Source organism: Phaethon aethereus (assembly GCF_964289735.1).
Source record: "Phaethon aethereus genome assembly, chromosome: 25".
Classification (NCBI taxonomy): Eukaryota; Metazoa; Chordata; class Aves; order Phaethontiformes; family Phaethontidae; genus Phaethon; species Phaethon aethereus.
Window position 1 is genome coordinate 6,459,309 of NC_138601.1, and position 23,259 is coordinate 6,482,567.

Below are 23,259 nucleotides of genomic sequence, written 5' to 3' on the forward strand. Positions count from 1 at the left end.
AGGTAGCTAAAATTGGAGCTAAGTGTTTGTTACCTCTATATGAACTGGGAAAGTGAGTGAAGAAATCTCGCAAGTGTTTCTCACTCCTATTTGTTTCTGCAGGAGTTATCTCCAAGACATTTTAACAGCTTTATATCGTACCCTAACAAAACATCCCCCAGACTCTTACCAGAGTCACTGAACTTCTCACTGTTACTGCTCTTCAGAGTGCACAGCTGTTGTAGTTAGAAACGTAAGTCACTCTTGTATTCCCCACTCTGAGGGGCTGAGGATGCTGTTGCCTCCATAATCAGAGCTCCTGCCAGCAAGAAAAGCTGGAAGGAATCAGAGATGGAGCTCAAGCCACCCACCCGGACACTGTGAGCATTAACCTGTCAGGGAGGCTGGCTAGGTATTTCCTGCCTGATTAAAGACAAACTTTAGTAACAATATCACAATAACCCCAAAAAGTTAAGATTGCAAGAAGATCATCTTTATTAGAGTAGATACAGCAATTCAGTACATGAAAGAACTAGAAATAATTGAAAAGCTAACCCAATTTGCAAATTAATCACAACTAAATGGATGAATCTACATAAACTTTGTGTGGCCAGGAATTTCCTGTGCTTTAAGATAGTAATTTCGAGCAGCTTAGAGTGATTCCTCTCCATTTCAATTCCTGTGTGTCATCTGCTTTTTCTCATTTTGAAGATGACATTTGGAGGACATTCAGTACTATTTTCCATCTGCCAGCTTGTCTCTTTTGTCTACAATAACATGGAGAGAAAGAACAGCAATTACTTAAGCATAACACACATGAGACCACTCTGCAATGGGCGCTGAGCTTAGTTTATATCTCGTCTCTCATTCCCTTCTCTCACAAGTTTTCTTATTCATAGCATTGATTTGAATCATACATCACTTTTACAATACAGATGACCTTTAAAAGCTCAAGGCAAGTTTTACTTGCATGTTCATACAATTCCCCTGAGCTGGCCAAGCTCAAATTTCTTGTATCCTTTCATCTGGGGGAATGATTAAGCATTTTGTGCTTTCCTTAGTCTTTACTGTAGCGTAGTCTGAGATTTTTTCTGATGTCTAACATTTAATGACTGAAATCTGTTAAATTCCAGCCAGAGTCCTCATTTGTTACTTATTAGACTTTTTTCTGTGACATAAATCAGTGCAGCAGCCCAGTCTCTAGAAATGGACACAGCTACCATAGTGTATATATAGTTCCTTTTAGAAACTAAAACTTCTTTTACTCCTAAAGGTTTTGTGAAAGAGAAAGAATTCTTACCAGCAGGTCCAGAAAGGGAGCCAAACAACCTGTAGAACAAAGAGAGAACAGTTGAAAGGAGGTAACACATCAAATGCTGTGTGAGATGAGGATGTATGAAAGCAAATTCTCTATCAACCAGGTACATTTTGTATATAGTCAGAGAAGAGACGGTCATCTCCTTGCTCTCCCTCTCAGCTCAGGAGAGGGAATTGTAGGAAATACACAACTGCAGTGGGAAAAGACAATTATGGAAAAGAAGGTATAGATGAAATCAAAACCTTTCGACTCCTACCTAATTTTTTTGTTCCAGGCTCTATTTTCCTCCTTGAGCATATATGACATAGCTGTTCTCCCATGTGGGAGGTCCATTTTATGGCTGTCTGAAAAAAGCTAGCTTGTCTGCCTTCACTTCTCTTCAGAGTATTTTATTCTACACTGATTCCTATAGGCAAGAGCTATTTAACTGGTAACGGGAGGTTTATGGGAATGTGGTGTCAATCCTTACATTCTATAAAACATTACTAACTGCACTATGTTTCCTGAATGTCAAGCAGCTAATGATTAGTTATCACTTTAGTTGTTAGTTGCATTTAATCGCTTGCACTGCAAAGGTCAGTTTGCGTTTTTGTTTAGAAACTCTTTGAGGTACTCACTCAATGTAAATGGGAATTGTAACATTTCTAGCTCCACCACGGTCCAGAAAAATTAATTTGTTAAAAATTTTAGAACCCCAAGAGTATTTGAAGTTGTGTTTGCTGTGGTGCTTGTGGCAAATAGTGCCATGGCATGGTCAAACTTCATGAGACTAAGCAAAAAGGCTTTCTGCAGTGAGCAGAGTTACTTACTGGGACTCCTGGCCTTCCAGGAGCTGTCGGTAAGTAGCGATCTCTTGCTCCAGGCGAGTCTTGATGTCCATGAGGGTCGTGTATTCGCCGTTCTGGCGCTCCATGTCAGCTCGGAGCTCAGCCAGCTGCGCCTCGATGCTGCCAATCAGGCCCTGGATCTGCGCCAGCTGGGCCCCGTACCGGCCTTCCGTGTCTGCCAGGGTGCTTTCCAGCGCGGCTCTCTGGGAGCAGAGGGTGGGGGAAACCGCAGAAAGGTTGCTGCCAGATGCACAACTCCTTGCAGGGAGGGGAATATGTACCCATTTGAGTGGGGGCGCGAATTTTAACGTACCATGCTGAGCTGGGACTGAAGTTCTATTTCCAGCCCTTGGAGGGTACGTCTCAGGTCGGTGACTTCAGACTTGCTGCTCTGCAGTTGTTCAGTATGGGCAGCTACTTCATGGTTCAGCTCTTCAGTCTGAAACAGGGACAACACTACGTGAGAAATACGGGGCCTCTAAGCAGAGGTCATAAGGCTTTCACAGCAGTTTTCTGTGTGTTTTAATAATTATCTTGTTTCTTTCATGGATTTTTTTGGTTAGTGTTTGTATAGTATGGAGTTTTTCTACCTTGCTGTGGAACCAGGCCTCAGCGTCCTTCCTGTTCTTCTCAGCCATGTGTTCATACTGGTCTCTCATATCAGCCAGGATCTTGGACAGGTCAATGCCTGGAGCAGAGTCCAGTTCGACGCTGACTTTGCCGGCTACTTGCCCTCCCAGGGCACTCATTTCCTATGTGGAAACGGCAGAGGAGACAAAAGAGGGTACAGTCAGAAACTGAAAACATTATGAACCTTCCGTTCTTTCTTCAAGGGCTAAGCTCAGACTAACTCCCTGTAAATACTTGCAGGGGGTATCTTTAGTTTCCCAGTCTACACAGAAATCTTCTCCTCACTGATGGAGAGCCCAGGGCAACCCTGAGGGACTCCACATGCTGTTTTACTAGTGTCACTTTCAAACATGTTTCTTGGGGGTTTTTACCTCCTCATGGTTTTTCTTTAGGTAGGCCAGCTCCTCCTTTAAGTTTTCAATCTGCAGCTCCAGGTCAGCTCTGGCCAGGGTCAGCTCATCCAGGACCTTGCGCAGGCCGTTGATGTCGGCCTCCACGCTCAAGCGAAGAGCCTGCTCTGTTTCAAACCTTGAGAAAGCAAAACAAAACGAAGCAGGTTAGCTGGCTAAGCCAGCCCACCATGAAACACATTATTTGCTATAAATGTGTCTGGTTTTGTAGGATTTATGATGTAGCAAATGTTGTCCAGCATTAAACTTTTCTCCACATATTACACGATACAAAATTTTCCGTGGTGCTTTTAGCAAATACATAAAGGGCTGAACTGCAATGACAGGATCATACTAGTGTTCATACAGAGATTTTATAGGCATTCCTTTCTTTTTTCACAGCCACTGCCCTTTCTTTGGCTTAACAAGGATTTTTGCCTGTTCAGGAGACTTTTTTCCTTTCGGAAATTACTCACTTGGTTTTGAAGTCGTCAGCAGCCAGCCTGGCATTGTCAATCTGCAGGACTATCTTCGAGTTGTTGATAGTGGCATCAAGGATCTACAGACAATGAGAGTTCATTGCTGAGGCTGAAACTACTATGTTATCTTCTTTCCTGATCTGAAGATAAAAGAGTTAAGATTCTATTTCATCTGTAGCTACACCAAATAAAAATGTATTTTATTTGGTCTCTGAGGAAAGTATCAATGATCTATAGCAAATATGTAGCACAGATTTATCACAGTACTTTTGCTATGATTGTCAGTTATGGACAGGTCCTCTTACTCTTGCCTGGCATCTGAAGTGGCTTTTAGCTAGAAGTCTCACAGTGAGACAAAACTGCATGCTGTCTTAGAGGGAGAGGATTTCGGTGAGCCGGGGGTAGGTGATGTTTGAGGACTGAGGCAAGAAACCTGTTTCCTGGAGAGATGCAAAGGAAGCAAAGTCTGCAGACCCCTCTTTGGCAGAATTGGTTCACATTACACATTTTCTTAAAAGTGGGAAGTGGTTCCAAGGTCTGTGTGATTTTAAAATAAATCAGATGTTTCTGTTTCTTAAACAATATGGGTTCATATTTCCTTTGTATGGTCTTTGAACACATTTTTATTTCCTAGAATATCCAAGATAGTGTTTATTGATTCTTCTAAAGCATCATGAAAGCCTCTAAAGGAAGTTTTGTTTATTTAGAAGTAGTCCTTGTTAATTTTTACCTAGAAAGCACGTCTTTTTTTGCCTGCCACTTTGAAAACTTAAAAGGTCATCCACAAGAACAGCTGGAATAACACTTTCTCTCCCCTAACTAAGGGGAGCAAAAGACAGGAGGAAAAAGACTACTAAAAGGAGAAAGTCTAATTGCCAGTTCTGCCTTTACTGGAGCTCGTTTTTTTAAATCAGTAGAGAATGTGAATGGGTTTGAAGCAAGGAGAAAAGTAAACTGTGTGGGAGTGGTCATGAACTCCAAGCTGAACTGTGAAAACTAAACCTCAAGTTTTCTTTCCTTTATTTACATAGTTTAATCAGCTAGTACCTATGTTTTCCAGGGTGTGTTTCATCTCAAAGTAATCTGTTACCAGGTACCCCATGGGCTATTGGGGCAAATCCTGCATTTATACATGGGATTGATTACTTCATGTCTGCTGCTTCTTTTTTCCATAAGCCAAATGTTTCAGCACTCTTATTTCAATTCCAAGCTTAAGTGAAATGTGAAAGAAAAATAAAGGCATGGTGATCTAATCTTGAGCTGCTATCTTCACATTTACAAAATTGTACTTAAGCAACGTTTATTTTTACTGTTAAAGCAGTGTGTATGCGCCTCTCAATTTTTCAAGCTATATGAAAGGTAGCAGATTACAGAGATAGGCAGGTTGCTGTCATTGTTTGGCTCTCTTTATATTTATCGGTATATATATGGTCATATATATATTAACTGGCCATATATGTGTATCTGACCAGCATGTGTATATATGTGTGTGCGTGTGTGCATATATATATATAATGTGCTTTGTTAAAAACAAGCTTTATTAAAAGCAAACATTATCAGAGAATTAAGTACTAAGGCATCTCAGACTGACTGTTTTGTACGTTTTCTTAGCTAGCATTTTAAAAAGTAGGTAATTCCATACTGATAATTTTCTTTATCCACCCTGCCCAGTCATTGCATATGCATTTCATCTTCCTCTCCTTTTCGTAAACTGGAACGCCTTCTGGGTGTTTTCCTAGTGAAGTTTTTATCTTTGGGTTTTTATGCTTCCTTCTTAAGTGCAAATCTAAGAGGGTTTTTAATAAATATTAACACCTACCTTGTCTCGAAGGTCTTCAATAGTCTTGGTGTAAGGACTGTAGTCCCGAGCTGGGCCTGGTCCTTGTTTTTTGTACCAGTCTTGGATTTTAGTTTCAAGATCAGAGTTTGCCTCTTCCAGTGCACGCACTTTGTCCAGGTAGGATGCGAGGCGTTCGTTCAGGTTTTGCATAGTTATCTTTTCGTTTCCCGAGAGGAGGCCATCACTGCTCCCCAAACCACCACCGTAACCACCACTAAAGCTGCTGCTAAAACTACTCCCATACCCACCACCCAGGCCGCTTCCTAGGCCAGAAGAGACAAATCTAGCGGAAGAGACTGACACGCCCCTGCCACCAGATCCCCCGTGGATGCTTGGAGCCCTAAAGCACCCTCCACCGAAACGGACCGAGGAGCCACCAGGTCCCCCTGTCGCAGAGGAGGCAATTTGCCTGAAGCTGTAACTGGCCATGGCAAGAAATACCACGGACCTGACCCAAGCTGCAGCTCACACACCTTGTGACCCTGAGGCAGGAGTGCATGCTCCGTTCGCCCACCCCACCTCTTTTATGCCTGTGACAATGGGAGTTGTCTCCAGAATGTGTTATCTGAGACCCGCGGAATTTATCAGCCTTCAGCCTCTGCCAGCACGGCAGTTCCTCTTATTGGTCAGTTGCTACCAGGAGGGCTGTGTTCCTTGCCCAGATACCTTCACAGGCAGGAGCTGATTCCCTCCCCCCGCCATTGCCTCTTGAAGCAGAAGGTGGGATTCGGAGGAGGCGTCACCCTGCTGAGGGGGGCATTCATAAATCTGGTTATAGTTTACCTGTATGGAAACAAAAGGGCTGGGAGCGCACAGCCCTGCTGCAGCCAACGCTGCGTCCAAGCGAAGTCACACGACGATTTTCTGCGGGTAATCTCAGGAAAGAGTTTTAGCACAGAGTGCTCAAGTTAGTAATTGGTAGACGGATAACAGAGATTGAAAGGAGCCCAAATGGTGAACAGTATGTGTGGACCTTGAGAAAACAGGTTCCCAGCCCTCTGTTTTCCTTATTTCTCTTGAGAAAAATTCTCCTTTCAGAAGCAACATTTTCACTGTTTCTTTCTTTGCTCTCAGTTTCTTTTGGGCTGACAGTAGAAGAGGGGGTGTGACAGAGAATATGCCTTGTCTGAAAGAGTCTGGTTTTCTACAGAAACAGGAATCCTTTTCAAGGAACGGTAGCTGTGTTTGTAGCAGAGATAAGCATTCCACTCCCCTGAGTACCTGGGGAGTGACCGACAACAGAAACAAGAGCCTGATTATACATTCAGTCCTTCCAGTGCTACTGAAAGAGGGAAGTAAACGTACGAAACATAATCACTTATTCTTCTGGTCTTTGAGACTCATTAAAATGTTGTTTCTTATATGTTCAAGTCCTCTGTTAATCCAAGATGAATTTTCAAAAGCAATGTTGCTTTTGTTACTGCAAGCTCCTCCGTGAGCATCCCTAACATACGAGTGGATACTTTCATCTTTTCTTCCGTTCTCTTTCTTTCCCTCGCCACCCCTCACTCGCTCCAAACCTCTGGCACTTCCCAGGAGAACTGTTTTAAAGAAAGAGGGAGTAAGCTGACCTACCAGCATTTGCAGCCTTCAGGGAGCAACCAGGCCTGGGCAGAAATTCTGCCACCTACAAGTGCCTCCAGAACCTTTGGACCGCAAGGTGTATGCTGTGGTGTTTCAATGAGAAATCCATTTAGTACCAAAAAAAAGAATTAAAGATAAGCCGAATGAAATGCATGCTCTGTGCGAGGGCCTGTCTAGTCTTTCTATAGCCATAAAAATGCATCAGGTATTTTAGACCACACGTTAGTGCTGCACTCGCTTTGTACAGAGAGAGATGCCAAACTGCAGGGCAAATACAGGGAGGGTAGGAGAACAAACACAGAAGCTGGAAGCTGGCCAAGGCACCTGTATCAACAGCCCCGTTGGTCTGTACCTAATTGTGAGGCTGTGTCGGAAAGAGGAATTCTGCAATGACTCAGGTGCAGAATGTAGCACTTGGTACATACATTGTATGTACATACCTCGGCTGACTGTGATGCTGTAGCCGAGGGACATCATAGCTGAGTTCTTTTCTTTCTGTAGAGACTGCGGCGTTTACACAAGTCTGCGACTCGCACAGTAAAACTGTGCAGCCTTTTCTAAGAGATACAGAGGACACTTCTGTCTGCCAAAGACATGCTGGCCATTCCTTCTGTAGATCTGAATGTCCTCCTCAGCCCCGGGTAGGAAAAACCTGCCCAGCAGGTAACCGTTCCAAGTCCTGCGGATAGGTGAAATAATAGTAGCAGACAGTTACAGTCCGCCTGCAGACAGAAAGCTACAGAAGAACAGTTATTTTATTGTTAAATATTGAAGTCCATAGTTAGAACATAAAGAACTTAAGTCCATGTGCATTTCTTCACTGAACAGAAATGCAAGAAGCTTAAAGGAAAACAAATACTGGTGTGTTGTGATTTGTCTCCTGCTGCAATGAGAGAGGAACATCCTTCCCTCTAGGTACGCCATCATTCCCTAGACGCCCATGTCAGGTCCTCAAAGCAGTGTATTTTGTGGTTTAGCAAAATAAAATGCACACATATGAAGCTGCATAATATGTTATCATCCAGTTAATAAAAATTGGGATCTGGAAGGCTTCTATATTCCTTCTGAAAACCCTTGAGTAAAAGCAGCAATTACACATTTTACTGTTAGAATATTGATAATATACGGCAAGCAGGTTAGGTTTGCTTCAGCATACAGGGAAAAATTTCCCAAAGAATGAATTGCAGTTTTTCATGGCAGTTTGGAAGTACATCTGAAAGTGTCAGGAGAGGAAAAGCTTGGGAGACACTTTCAAATGGAGCAACTATTTAATCTTATTTATACCACCAAATATATCATAAGCTTCTAGTAGCAAATCAGTCCTTCATGCAGCACGTTTACTAAAACTGCTTTCAAGTTTCCAGAAAGGTTTTGATTTTCTTTTAACTTTACATCGCTCTTTTGCCTCAATGGCTGCATGTGTTTGGTTTTGTTGAGGCTCCCTTAAGGTGATAACATGTACTTTAATGCTTTGAAAAGCCTTTAGTATGGCAAAGTATTTGCTCAAGAAAGAACGTGCTTTTATCATTCTGCATAGGTTTTTTTTTCTCCCACTACAATAAACCTAATTTATTGCAGGGTCAGCTTTTCCCTAAAGAAAATATAAGCAATGGTCAACAAAGGAATTTCCTTTATCTGCAACTTATCTGAGGGCGAGGGAGACACATTTGCTGAAGTGAAGTCATCCAGTGGCCTGGTGGAAACGGTCCACGCCCAAGCTCCTGGCTGAGACCTGGTTCCAGTCACGACTGCTCTGTAAAATTGTTCATATTGTTTCACGGGTGTTTTTATTAGTTGTCCTGTAAACCATTTTTTATTGCCCTTGAGTGACACTGGCATATACTTGACTTTTCTCACATCTTGCTAAATTTGCTTCCAGGGATTGCTAATGCAATTACAATTAAATGAACTCTGTGAACATCTTAACCTACGTTATTGGTGCCTGCAATTCCACAGATACGCCTATGGACAAATGAGGAAAGTCAGGTTGTTATTCTGAATTTACCTTTTAAATCTTTAAATGTTTGGCCCTTCTGATAATTCTTCCTTTCTACCTCTGCTTCCATCAATGAAAATGTGCTTCTTCACTCTTTTATATGCACATTTTCGGTCTTCATCTCTTCTCTTGCTGATCAAAACTTTGGCCTCCCCACCCTACTGATCATGTCATATGCCCTCTTAAAATCACAGCTTTGTATGTGTTTCTCTCCTATTGAAGATCATAGTCATGAAACATTTGAATCTCTTTGATTCAAACACAAAATTTTCTATTTTTTCTTTAACTTCCTTGTGGGAAGAACCAATGATAACAAGAACTGCTCTGCAGCTGGTACTGAAATGACTGTGTTGAATGTCTGCCTAAGATATGATTCTTAGCTTTCTTCCTTTTATATCCCATAATTAATCATTTTTTTTTAATCCTCACAAACCTTGCATTGCCACATACTCACTGAATGTGCCAACAGATTCAAAGAGAAGAATGTTTATGTGCTGAAAAGGCAGGTCCTAGCACATGCACATACAGCTGTTAACAGTTTAAAAAGAAGGTAGATAAGAGCAGAGAGCAACTGTTAACTTTATCAAAATTTCTATTTTTGCAAAGTAGAGGGAATGTGATTTGGTGAAGGGAAATGCATGTTTTCTGCATTGAAAGAGATGAGAAAGAAGGTCAGGTAAGGGTTCAGTTTTAAAAGAAAATATAAGAGTAAGACACAGGACAACTCATTTTTATCCAGGGGTCTAGTTCTTTCATGGCAGAAAAGAAACGATTCAGTGATTTGAGCTGAACTTGGAAGATACGGATTCCTCTTCAGCTACAGGCTTCTTTAGTGATATTGGGACATATATTTTAATTTCTCAATGTTTGTCATTTATATAATATTTGAATAGATTAGTATGAGGAAAATACTTAAAACATCATGAAGAACTCAAACACTTAAATAACTGTGAACAATGTAAATACTTGAAACTGGATGTGGTTACTTTTAGAAATGCCTCGTTATTGTCTCTGCTTCCCTAGAAACATAAATAGCTTTAAACTCCTGACTTCTCTGTCAGTCCAGGACTGTAATGATGATGCACATCAGGGAGTAAAGTACCTGAGATAGATAAGAAAATATAACAGATTTTCTTAGAGCATGATTAAAAACTGTGCGGGAAGAAAGGCTCAGTTAGGACACCAAGCCCTGATGAGTGAAAGACAAGTCACTGGATGTATTTTTACACTTCCTTTAACCTGTTATCTGGTTGGTAAATCTCAGCAAGGTATGATGGGGCTGGAAACTATTATTAAGAGTCAAGCGTCTAACTGATGAGAGGATGTGTTCCAAAAGTCAGGTTTCTGCAGGCAGCAGCAATAAGCAACTTAGAGGCCACTGCCAAAACCGAATAGACTAAACCCATCCCAGGCTTCAGCGGAGCCAAGTACATGCTGAACGCTTGCCATGTCAGCTGCAGCTCGCAATCGTTCCTGCTGAAGGAGGAGGCCTAGGGCTGTTCAGAGGGTGTTTTACCATAGGCCACATGGAAAATTCCTGCTGAAAAAAAAATCCCAGACTTGGTAGAAAGACAGAGTAGATGGGTTTCATAGCACACAGAGAGAGGAGCTATTTTATTCTGTTCATGTCTGTAAAATATTTGGAGAGCATATTTGTATTTGTGTTATTTATATTTAGTGTGCTCATATATTATACTTATATGCATATATTTATATATTTGTATATTATCATTTCTTGTGCTAATTTTTTAAGAATATGTTCTCATCATAGTGACAAGCCACAGCTTCCAGTAGAGATTTTACTGGACAAGCATTAAGCACATGTTCTGGATCAAATTAGAAAACAAGGAGCTCTCTTTGTACCCTGCTGATGGATGCTGTCAACTGGATTTGAGCTTTCCTGACCCCGCAGGTGGTTTCATACTGTTTTTAACTTGAGAGAAATTCTCAGAGCCTGCAGATCTCTGTTAGACTCAGTGAGAAAATCAAACTCTGTATTGCTCTACGAGGGCAAGTCCTGTGGGCACGACTTTGAAGAGCTGCTGCCAGGGCGGCGTTTCACAAGGTCTTGTTCTCACAGCGGCTCTTGGCTCAGGGGAGACACGTTCTGCAGCCCCGGTTCTGTCTGCCCAGAATGACTGCACACCCTGAGGGAAAGAAAAGGGCATTTCTAACTACTCCTAACAGTTTGCTCCATTTTCAAAAAGAAGTAGTTTATAGGCAAATTTCACAGTATTGGTGTGTGTCAGGTAGGTTACCTGGTTACCTTCCTGGACAGCCCTGGCTATTAACTGTAACTGAGAACCATGGTTTTCCACCAGCCTCTGACACTTGCATTCAGCTCTAAATCCTCTTTCAATTAAACACTAAGGTCTGCACTGACTGTCTAGATTAAGTGCTTTTTCACTCTTTTCTAGTGGATTCAGCTTTAATAATTAATAAAAACTCTAAGATTCTGGTGACATGATTTCTAACAGCATTTTTAATAGAAAGGAGTTGTCAGCATTTGTTTAAAATCTTTCCGTGTGTGTAATCACTATGAACTTTTTGATACTGCCATCATTTTTGACAATCTGACATCGAGTTGTGGGAAAGAACTGAACTAAGATTAGAAGTGTTGTAAGAAAATGTTGATTAATAGGGCTGTAAGTGCCTTTTATCCACAGTCGCACTGCTGCTGCCAGGGCTGGTTAAGCGCAGGCGCGCATGCCAGTGGAAAGGTGTTCCCTGCAGCCAGGCTTTGCAATGCATCTCTGAGCGTGGGCTCATAAATAGTGGGTTATTAGGAGTAATTGCAGAGCGCATAAACTTCTCTTTAGGCAGTACTAAATAAGTGATGAAAGTCAGCTCCAGTGCACCTGAAATTGCGTGTTCACTGTATCAACCATGAGAAGCATTTGCCTTTAAAGTCTGTCATAGTGTGAGAATACTTAAAGAAATTAAGAAGTTTGTTGGGATTACCACTCCAAAAGGTTATGCATTACATGAAACTTAATAGAAATATGTTACTTGGAATATAGAAAGAATGGATTTTCCTACAATAATTTTTGTACTTGCTTAACTTGACCTCTATTATTTTTCATTGTTGTGGTCGGCTGGTATGTGTGAGAAATATCACAAAACTAGCTTCCTTTCATCTGATTTTGTATCAGAGGCACAGTTAATCATGGATTTTCATTTTTCATTAGTTGACACAGTGGTGGGGGCCAAGAGGGAAGTCTAACTTGCAAAATGCTGTCTGAAGTGAAGGGGCTGGCCAGGCTGCAGGCAGCAGGCCCTGCCTCAGTGATCCCATTTCCTTGTAGCCAAGAGTGTAAGAGACTTTGGAAAGAGTGTGCACAAAGCTGCAAGACTTAGAAGCAATGGGCTGTTGTACCTGTGCATACCTGACAGCTGCCTTCACAAACAAAAACATTTGCTGCAGCTCTAGATCCTGCAGGTACATAATAGTCCAGAGCCAGCATGAAGCCCGTCAGAGAATTCAGTCTGCTAACTTCTGGTTCTTGTTTTGGATTCTTCTCAGTCCAGCTATTTCCCCCTCTCATCTTCCTCTAACCCCCTGAAAATGGGGTGGAGATGAATAATTTCCAGAATTAAGAAACTCGAATACATGCGAAGATTATAAAGCACAACACCTTTGGTTTCCTTTGGGATAACAGTACAAAATGTCAGTATCTCCACAGTCCCCCCTACAGGTCTTGTTTTTAAACACAGCACCATTTAATTTAACCTTATTCCTAACAAAATTCTTCTCCTCTTCACTTGGTGATACCAGGCTCCCTGTCTGTCTATGGCAGCCACTGTTGCTACTAAATGAGTTGAAAACAGAGACAAAACGTCTTCAATACTAGTTAAACACATGCAAGAACGATCCACGAGGTTTTGACTTAATCTGAATTTGCTGATTTCATATGGAATTACCTCAAAACCTTCAGGCAGGACTATGTGAAGCAGATACTTCCTCTCTTTCTTTTCCCTGTCCTTCGTAACAAATTAGTTTCTAACCTTTTCACTGTATGTCTATTAATTTGGTTTATTACCTGCTCTGGTATCACAGTGTTACCCCTGTGAAAAACGTATTGACTTTATTATTATTAAGCTGTTCTTTCCTTGGCCTAACCACCGCCCACGTCTGAGGCTGGGGTTTCGTTTTGAGACTACATTGAACAGTTTCTGTCACAAATGCTATTGTATGCTTTCTGAATTTGCCACTAGAGGATGCTCTGCAAACCGGCATGCTGTATGGACAGAGATGCTGCATTGTCAGCGTCAAAGAAAGTCTATCGCTTGTACCAAACGGTAGAACTTCTTTCTGCTGTGTGGTTAGCCAAAGGAACAGAACTACACTGAACCACAAAAGAGCAGAGTACAGTATTCCCTTGCATTGCCACTGCAAATGTAGGCTGATTTCAGCTCACCCCATCTTGTTTTGATGGGCTTTGATATTACAATGGGCAAATTATGCTCTCTTAAGTCCAGCCTAATAACTCCATCCAGCAAAGTCAAAGGAAAGCCGGAGGCGGGTGTGCGGTGGATGCACCCTCGGTTCATTGCTGTGAAAATGCTCTGCAGAGGCTGAAGGCAGCACACCCAGCACGGAGGTTTCTCCCCTTTCCCACCTACGAGAGGCAGCGGAAGGGAAGCAGGAGACTCGAGAATGTTCCTGACAGACAGCCTAGAACACAATTGGCTTCTTTCTGGGATCAGAAACATTCTTTCTAGTTAAACTTTGGTCAAATAAGGTATTTCATCCCAAAGTCCATTATAGCTGGCTAATGCTGAGGTTTAGACCCTTTTTTTTTGAGGTAATCAGTGCTGGTTGATAGGAGAAGTAAAATGGAGCGTAAGGCAGAACATGAGTCTCTGTTAGATTGTTGCAGAAGCGTGAGAGCCCTGTAGTGACTCAAGGGAGAGGTATTTTTGCTTTGACTTTACAAATCTCCTTTGTTTTCTACAGAAAGAGTTTCTCTGACTCTTTTTTTTTCTACCGTGCTGAGAATTTGGCTTTGGATTGTAGCATGTAGGCAGTTTGATGCCTTTTTCAAATAATACATTGTTATCCAAAAAGATGATATCTTACCTGACCTGAATCTTTTGCAAACCAAAGTGCAAGTGCAAAGGTATTTGACAGAAAAAAAATGTTAGTGATTTATGTGCTGTTTGGAGAACAATGAAGGCTTGTGAGACCCACCCTTATTTGTTACAGAGCAACAGCTGAATCACTCACCTGGTATGTTGTAGACCCTGTTCAGCTGCTTTCTCAGCCTGCTGCAAATCAAAGACTAAAATACAGATTTGTGACTTTTAAACGAGTGAGACATTTCACCGATTTTTCTTCCTCTGTCAAGACCAAATAATCTAAGTGTGTTACATGAAGTGGAGCAGTTTTAGTAAGAAAGATTGAACCTTGCCTCCACCTCGCCATGCTGCACCCGTCCATCCAGAACACTGTACAGCCGTGGAGCTAGGAACACTGTCTTATGAAATAAGAGAACACACTTCCTTTATTTTGGACCATCTGATAAAAGACCTGAGCCCAGATCTTCTAGCACGTCAGGAGGAATAATCCTAACAACTGAACTTTGTATTATAAGAACTTCTTTGCATACTCATCACTCATTTCCTGATCTAATCCTTCGCTTTTATTGAACAAGATTAGGTAGAGCCTTCATCTAAAAGTTGGGAGAGAGGGCTGCCTGAATATGATTGATTTCTCATTCAGTGACCCAAAGGAAAATGTTTTGATTTGCCAAAATTTTCATGGAATTTTGGGTTTAATTAATCCTGATTGTTTCAGTTCAGCTGCTGAACTGGCAAATCAACTACTTGCACATCCCTTGCAATGTATTCTATGAAAAAGGCGTTCACCCATCCTTTTTTCCTCCCTGTAGGTGTCACTCTTGAGTTTAATGTGAATGTATTTGCTCAGCTCCAATCTTTTATCCAGACATCATCTGATCAAGTTAGGATACACAATTCTCTTTGGGGCATTATTAAATAATATACCTAGCTTGAATTTCTCTGTGAAGGTATATCTCATTTGTTCCACCTAAATTTAAATACAATATTAATATACCAAAGAGATTGTTGGACACAGTTTTCTTTGCATTGCAGAAAAGTAAAGTTTTATTAGAGGCACTGTTATCAGCAGAAAGTATATTGCACCAATTGCACTTCAGATAAGTGTATGTGATACAGTGATTGCATATGAAGAACAATATAAAAAGGAAGAAGTAGATAATTTTAGGAGAGTCCTAGAAATTACTCATCTAGACTTCATGAATAACGTTTGTAGGGCAATCCGTATGTTGGGCAGATACACAGGGTGTGTGCTGTGTGTAATATCGCATTGTAGGCCGGGCTGCTCAGATGGCAGTAGGTAAATCCGGGAAGACCAATGCATCGGTGGTATCTTAACACACTCTTGACTGCCCTGTGGAATGACAGAAGAAACCATTAGTGATGAGGAAATCAATAGTCTCTTGCAGCACTGATATTTCAGATATATCAATTATTTAAATGTCCATCTGCGTTAGCAGAAGCGTGGGAAAGGAGCTTAGCCTGTTTCTGTAACTGAAACTAAGACACCTTGAAATGAAGAGATTTGATTGTGTATTGTTTAATCCCTGTTGCAACTGCAAATGTGGAAGTCATAATACAAGGGATAGTATTAACAAATTAAAAAAGAGATTAAATACAAAATATGAAAGCCATGGGGACACGATAAATTAGGATCCTCCTTGGAAGGTGTTTCTTACCTGTCTTCTCACCAGATTGACCGTGAGAGTAGGAAGTAGAAGAATAAGAGTGGGAGGATATTCCCCCTCCTTGGAGAGCTCCTTGAGATGTTCTGTGCAAGGAAAGGAGTTTTAATGAAGGGAATGATAAATACATTCATAAAGAGACACACTGTGATGTAATGTGCAGTGCCTGTAACAGCTCAGCTTTTCCTGGATCTTGCAAATATTTCTTTATTTTTATTTTGTTCCCTTAAGCTATATTTTCCTAGAAAGTTGTAGAAGCTGAAATGACAAAAGACTGTAGAAGTATAATTCTCCTACTCTCACAGTCCAGCTATGCTCGCTCATCTGCTGACAGAAGGTGGTATATCACAGTTTGGTTTTGCATAGTGATTCCTCTCATGGAATTCAATCTGCACATTATGATTAACTGAAAAAATGTCAGTAACTATGTGCTCTGTGTTTCCCTCTGTGTTTGATGTGCTTATTAACTTTATGATATATACAGTTCAATGCAGATGTGAAAAAATATGTTCTATTTAGATTTCAAGTACAGACTGGTAAAACTTCCGACTCAGCCTTCTGTGTGTCCTAACAGAGAAAAGACTGTGATAGATTTTATCCACTTTGCAAACAGAATACGTACACAATGTCTTGCTGTCCCTCCTGCAGCAGTGCCCGGTACTGAGCAATCTCCTGTTCCAGGCGGGTCTTGATGCCCAGGAGCATCTTGTACTCCTGGTTCTGACTCTCCATCTCACAGCGGATGCTGGCCAGCTCCTCCTCTACAGCGTTAATCTGCCCTTGGATTTGTTGCAGCAGGCAGCCGTAGCGAGATTCGGCTTCTGCCAAGGAGTTTTCCAGCGAGTTTTTCTGGAAGTGGAAATGCAGGAGTTTAGGACCAGAGCTCTACCTCTCCCTATCCATTCCAAGGAGGGAAGGGCCCTCGGCGATCCCGCCCCACGTACCGTGCTGAGCTGCGCCTGCAGTTCGATCTCCAGGTTCTGCATTTCGCGTCTCAGTTCAGTGAGCTGGTGGCTGCTTGTCTGGATGTCCTGGTTGCTAGAAGTGACCTGCCGATTGACTTCTTCAATCTGCAGGAGTCAAGCGCAAACACACTTTCTGAGTAAGAAAGTCCCCTCAGGGAGCAGATTTGCTGGCTGAGAACTAAGGTAGCCAGGGAGCCTCCCCCTTTCACCCTGACCTCATCAAGGACAGCCCAGCCTCTGCTGCATCGACCCTGACGTTGCACCCACCTGTGCACGTCAGACCTGGCCTGCTCCCCCTCTGCCACTGCAGCCTTTCCCCAGCAGCTCTTTCCTTCCCATTCCCCAGCTGTGCAGGTGAGGTGCAGGTGAGCAGCCTCCCCGTTTCGGCCAAAGGCATTGCATGCCCAGTACCGGGCTGTCTGGGTTTTTGCCCAGGAGGAGACTCCACTTTCTGCGTTGCTACGTACCTTGACTTCGTACCACTGCTCAACCTCCCTGCGGTTCTTCTCGATGATCTGCTCATATTCGTTTCTCAGGTCGTTCAGTATCTTTGTCAAGTCTTCTCCAGGGGCGGCATTGACCTCCACGCTCACGTCGCCACCGGTTTGAGACTGCAGCTGCCTCAGTTCCTGCAGAGAGTGCGAGGAGAGGAACAAAGAGCACAGGTCATTTCTTCTGTTGGGGACAGTGGGCAAAGCAGTATCAAGGTACCAAGGAATGACAATCACATGACATAAGGCTGAATTTGCTTGATACGCAACTTTGGGAACCCTGAGGAATCAAGGGACTATGTCTTGGCCATGCTATTTATCATTGGATCGTACCTCCTCATGATTTCTCTTCAGAGCAATCAGCTCATCCTTCAAGGACTCTAGCTCGGATTCCAGTGAAGACCGAGTGTGAGTGAGATCATCCAGGAGATTTCTCAAGCCATTGATATCAGCCTCCACAGTCTGACGAATAACCAGTTCATTCTCATACCTGTACCAAAGAAAAGAGAAACACATCATTTCATCACAACGTGTAGGCTTGGTCATACCACTTGGGACTGGGTATTATCACCTGCATTCATTAATCTTGTAAAATTCATGACATGACAGATGCAGTGTCCACAGAGAGGTACTCACTTCATTCGGAAGTCATCAGCAGTCATCTTGCTGTTATCAATGTCCAGAAGCAGTTTGTTATTGTCCACCGTGGCAGAAATGATCTGCAAAAGGAGAAGTTAGAAGTGTTTCTAGTGTTCTAGACATCCAGGACAAGAAAAAAGACCTATAGCTTTAGTAGTGCGTTGTTGTGGGTCTTGGAATCGTTTCCTGCAGTAATGCAGGGGCCACAGAAAGTTGTGGAAATGCCACACCGAAAGAACTGGTGTGTGGAAGATTTTGGCTTTCTGAAACATTCTGATGAAACAATATTTCGGTGGAGGAAAGAATAAAAGTACATCTATACTGGGAGATCACCAATATCTGTGGGCTTCTGCTCTCTGGGTGTATAAGGAAATGTGGTTTTTGTCCCTCATGCTGTAATTAGTCTCATAAAGAACACTGATTGTATGGGAAGGCCTTGGCCCTCCCAGCTGGTCTCTGTAGGAGTATGCAGGGACAAAGGGAGTTCAGATCCTGCAGTCCAGGTGCTCTGGCTTTGCACTCCATCCAGCTGAACTGGGTGGGAGCAGAGGGAAGGACTGGCAACCACACATGCCTGGTTCGGAGCCACCTGCACCACGTGGGATTTCAGTTACGTGCACCAGCACGTTTGGGCCTGGCAGGGCACTCCTTGACGCCTCGGGCTGTGCCCCCAGCGCGCATCCCTTTCGCCTGTGGGGTGGGGGTTTGCTTAGCCAAGAGGTGGGAGCGCAGCTCAGCAGGTTTCTGCCTGCGGCACCACCAGCGAGGCCGTCCGGTCGCTCCCTCCCCCCCGTTAGAGCCCGTGCGCGAGGGAAGGAGGAAGTCCTTACGGAGGAGAAGTGCGTGCGGGAGATGGAGCCACGCTAAGCGGGGCGTTCCTACCTGGTTTTGGAGTTGTTCGATGGTCTGGTAGTAGGAGGTGTAGTCCTTGGAAACGCTGGGAGCTTGTTTCCTGTACCACTCCCGGATGTGGTGCTCGAGCTGGGCATTTTCTTCCTCCAGCCTTCGCACTTTGTCCAGGTAGGCAGCCAGGCGGTCATTGAGGTTCTGCATGGTGACCTTCTCATTGCCGCTCAGAAGGATGTCCCCCCCAGCACCAAAGCCTCCGGCAAATCCTCCACCAAAGCCTCCTCCCAGGCCACCACCGAAGCCTCCTCCCAAGCCTCCACCAAAGCCACCAGCAAGGCTGCCGGCGCTCATGCCCCCTCCGTAGCCAGTGCTGCACGCTCCCCCGCCATAGCTCCCACCGCCTATCACAGAGGAGGCGTATCGCCTGCAGGAGACGGAGGAGCTCCTGCCGCTACCGCCGCCACAGACGCCTCCACCTCCACCGCTCCTGTAGGAGGTGCTGGACGTTCTCTTGATGCTGCAGCTCATGCTGGAAGTAATCGGATATCCAGCCCCAAAGGCAAAGCCCGCCGCACAGCTGGACGCAGAAAATCAAACTGCAGCCTTGTGTCCTCGCTGGCAGCTATTTATACCTTGCTGGGTGGGTGTCACCTGCGAGGCGGTCCAGCTTCCCATGAAGCCTGCCAGCCATAGTGCTCATGCCGAAAGTGATGTGCTAAGGGGAATTTCTTTTGGGGCTTGGGACAGCCCTCCCCATTGGTATTGTGTTTGCGTGCTGATTCACACAAAGCATGCACTATAATTTCTGGTGGGTGGCTGTGTGTTAGATTTTGTTTCAGATAGTATGTTGCTGGCTACTTAGTGAGTGAGACTCATTTTAATAGTTTCTCTTTGTTCTTTGTAGTCCTTTTTTTGTCCTGAAAACAGGTGGTGAAAGCACCACCTAGTTACTCTGCTTTTCTTTCAGAGTTGGAGAAATATGAATTCAGGCACCCTGAGTGTGAGTCTTGTTCCAGTTTGCCTGCAGAACTGCCGGTAACTGACACTTTTGGAAGCAGAATCTGTAAGAATTTAGGTCCTTCCCTGCAAGGAAAGTTCATTGTGGGTACTGCCTTTCAGAATGCTTAGTGGTAAATCTCAATAGAATAACCTTTGAAGAAGCAATAATATTTCTGTTTTCACCAAACTCTGGTAGTATCACTTCCAGAAAATAATCCTATGTCTTGCACACAGTGTTGGACATGCAGTGATGTAGTTTTAAAATTGTGATTTTTAAAAATTTTGTGCAAATTTCCAGTCACTGAAAAGATTATTTTAAACTGAAATAGATGGGTAGAATCTATAAGGCATCACTCACTCTGTCCTGGGAGAGGAGAGGATTCAGCTTTTCAACTTAGCAAAATGGAGGCTAAGATGACTATCAGCTTGCTCTCAAGGGAGGAGGTGCCAGGGCTATTTAAAATAAAGGACAACCCTGTTGTCCACCTAGGAAGGGTCATAATCTGCTTTTCAGTGTGTTTGGGCTGGAAACTAAGGGGAGCTTTTTATCTGTGGGAGGCATAAGGGTCTGGAAGGTGCTTCCATTGTGGGAGCTTTGGATGGAAAAGAGAAAGAGTTTTGGGATTGACCGATTGATGGTAGGGATTTTATCCTCATATAGTAGAGACTCAGCTGTGATGACCCTTTAGATCCCCCTTGCCTTCTATCTTTTCTCTCTCTAACACCACAGAGGTCTCTAACACTGCTGCACAATTGCAGCATTTCTGTAAAAGAACAGGATGTGATGAACCCTTCTTTGGAAATAAAATTTTGCCTTTAAATAACTTTTGGAAAATATAAATTTTAAGCCTGAAAGACAACTGGCCTCTTTATGTGAGAGTTAAGCTTTGATGGGAATTCTTCTCTATTTGGAAGTTAGAAATTACTAGTTCCTTTTGTTGTTGGTTTCTTCATTTGTGATCTTACTAACGCACAGCTTGCAGTTGTGGCTGGAGCAACATTTTCTCTCTTAGCCACAACGATTATGAGACCCATAAAAGTTACTAATGTGTGTTACGGCTGACTGAAGAATCATGGAAAGCCACTTATCCTCTCTCTTGATACCCCTACACACATTTTCATAGATGTGTTGAAGATAATGTAATATCCTTGATCTTCATAATTAGGATTGTTCTTTTATTGGTAGCTCTCTAATTATCTGCACGTCAGAACCAGTTGTTTTGCATATGTTATTGAAACTGAGTCATCATTATTAAAAAATAAAAATTATTTTCTCACAGGGTGTGATTCCTTAGTCATATTTTCCTCACTAGATCGTTGAAATGCACCTTTATTCTTCCTTATGAGATGTTTATTGCTGAGTGGCATTAATGCCAGAGGTGTTGATTTTATATCTCCTTCTCGGCATTGTTGCATCATAACATCTGACCCAATAACTCCAAACATTTCCCAATCCTGTAATTTTGTACTAGCAACAGATGCCTTTTCTCTGTCTCTGTCCCTCTCTTCTGTTTTTTGAATAGCTGATCTAACTATGCTTTCTGCTGTATCTCAAAGACTTAAACTTTAGACTTTCTATTCTGTAACTAACTCATGGGTATTTCCATGTCTCCTATGCATTTTTGGTCCACCATCCTGTGGACACAGCTCTTCGGCCTGAGATGGCTGTTGTGAGTCAATTTGTACATACCGATTTACTTTGCTAGCCAAAAGAGCCAGGTCTTTTAAGGTGCCATTAACATTCATAAACGTTGTGATGACAGAAAAAGGTCAGACATTTTCTGTTGTAGAGGGTATAGAGGCTCCTCAGCCATTTGAAGAGACTGTTAGAGCTTCCCCCGGAAGACTTTTTGCTCATAACGCACCCTGTAAATCAGAAAAGTTTGATTGCAGTGACAGTGTTATGAAACCTTTCCAAGTGCTGTTTTCTCACTGGTGAAGTTGGACGTAGAGCCACAGCAGATACTCCAAATTGGCAAAAGAATCAAAAGCAGTTAGTGGTTTTCACAGAAGCTATGATGCCATTACTGAATATATGTCAGGGAGAGGAGAGAGAGAGGAAAACCTCAGAAACAATCACTGGGAATTAATTATTCTACAACAAATGAGTCAGCTGTGGTCTTGGTAAGAAGAGTGCTACTCCCATGAGTTTCATCAGGAACTCTGTCTGTGCATTCTTCATCCTTCACCCATCACCCTTCAGCATCACTCACCTGTGCATTTCTTCAGTTTGTTCAGAGATGAACGATCTCCGTAGCCCTGGATTCTGTTCTTATTTTTCTCTTATGTGACTCCCTGGCATGGACCCTTATACCTTGTACATGTGTAGACCTACAGAAAATCCTATTCAATGTGAGCTATTTTAATTCTACAGTCTATCTAAATTGTTAGTTCAGTAACCCTTCCTACCCACTTTTCCACAAAAGGAAAAGTTTAATAGTAATTCCCAAGAGAAATTAAGCTCTTCCAGTATAGCAATCCTTTCCTGTTCTCTTTCTCTCTAGCCTGCTAGAATATGCTGTTATTATCTGTGATGTTAACTAATTGAATTCTAAATTCCTCCTCGCCAAAGCCTTTTCTTTTCTTTCCTGTAGATCTTTTCAGAGCAATAAGCAACTGTATCGGTTTTTCTAAGAACCATGGATGAAGTGAAGGGAGTGCAAGGAGCAGACAGTGATATCAGGATACCTGATTGAACATATTACAAGGTTTCTGGAGCATCTGCCAGCCTCAGATGGAGGCAGTGAGGCATGCTGTGCTTTTGGCATGCCTATGGCATGTTCCCCAGGACAGCCCTTGCCCCGTACCTGGATGGAGGTTAGGGCCTCGTGAATCAGTGGTGATACGCAAAAGGCGTTGTACTGCCAGCGGCAGGAGGACTCCACCAGCGATCTAATCCTGCTGGAGTGACTGGCAGGTTTGCAGCATGTCCACCGCTTTCAGTCTGAAGATTTTGCATAGCTTTGGTTTTGCAGACTTAAGACTCTTCCTAGTGCCGCCTATTTCACAAAGACCTTACGCTCTTAGGAATTAGTTCAGAAATGGGGAAAGACATACTGCAGCTCTGGTGTTCCCTTGAGTTCTCTGGATGTGGAAGACTGTGTTTTTGGTCATTCTGATACTTCTCTGTGCTTCTGAAAGATTAGAAGGAAGCAAAATAACCTTTCAACGCTTATTTATATACATTAACTGTAGTTCAAGTTTCCATAATCCTGCCCCAAAAAAGATGTCTTCTTAAGCTGTTTTGGCTATGTTAAGTACAGTGAAGACATGAATGAATTCTGGCAGCCTTTGGAGATGAAAGTCATGTTTGCATTTGCTTTACATCACATTCTATACTGTTAAAACCCAAAATGAGCTTTTTTGTTGTTTTGGAGAAGGGCTTTTATTCATACACATTCCTGATGCTGGACTGAAAAAAGTCAGTTTGGAAACCCAGTTTTTCAATGTGAATAGGAAGTATCTCTTCTTTGTGGATACTCATTACAGACTGCAAGTATGATACTGTCT

The 23,259-nt window shown here is 42.8% G+C and overlaps 2 protein-coding genes across 2 annotated transcripts; both read right to left on the minus strand.

Moving 5' to 3' along the window:
* Window positions 1-714: 714 nt before the first annotated feature.
* On the minus strand, window positions 715-5,891 carry LOC309413370 (keratin, type I cytoskeletal 19; the record flags this gene model as incomplete). The annotated part of the gene is made up of 8 exons (XM_082010492.1): window positions 715-746; window positions 1,280-1,308; window positions 2,107-2,327; window positions 2,438-2,563; window positions 2,715-2,876; window positions 3,126-3,282; window positions 3,620-3,702; window positions 5,442-5,891. The coding sequence occupies 8 exons, from the start codon at window positions 5,889-5,891 to the stop codon at window positions 715-717; spliced, it is 1,260 nt and encodes a 419-aa protein (XP_081866618.1).
* Window positions 5,892-15,455: 9,564 nt separating this feature from the next.
* LOC309413439 (keratin, type I cytoskeletal 19-like) lies at window positions 15,456-19,278 on the minus strand (the record flags this gene model as incomplete). The annotated part of the gene is made up of 8 exons (XM_082010561.1): window positions 15,456-15,475; window positions 15,801-15,892; window positions 16,429-16,655; window positions 16,751-16,876; window positions 17,239-17,400; window positions 17,596-17,752; window positions 17,899-17,981; window positions 18,784-19,278. The coding sequence occupies 8 exons, from the start codon at window positions 19,276-19,278 to the stop codon at window positions 15,456-15,458; spliced, it is 1,362 nt and encodes a 453-aa protein (XP_081866687.1).
* Window positions 19,279-23,259: the final 3,981 nt, after the last annotated feature.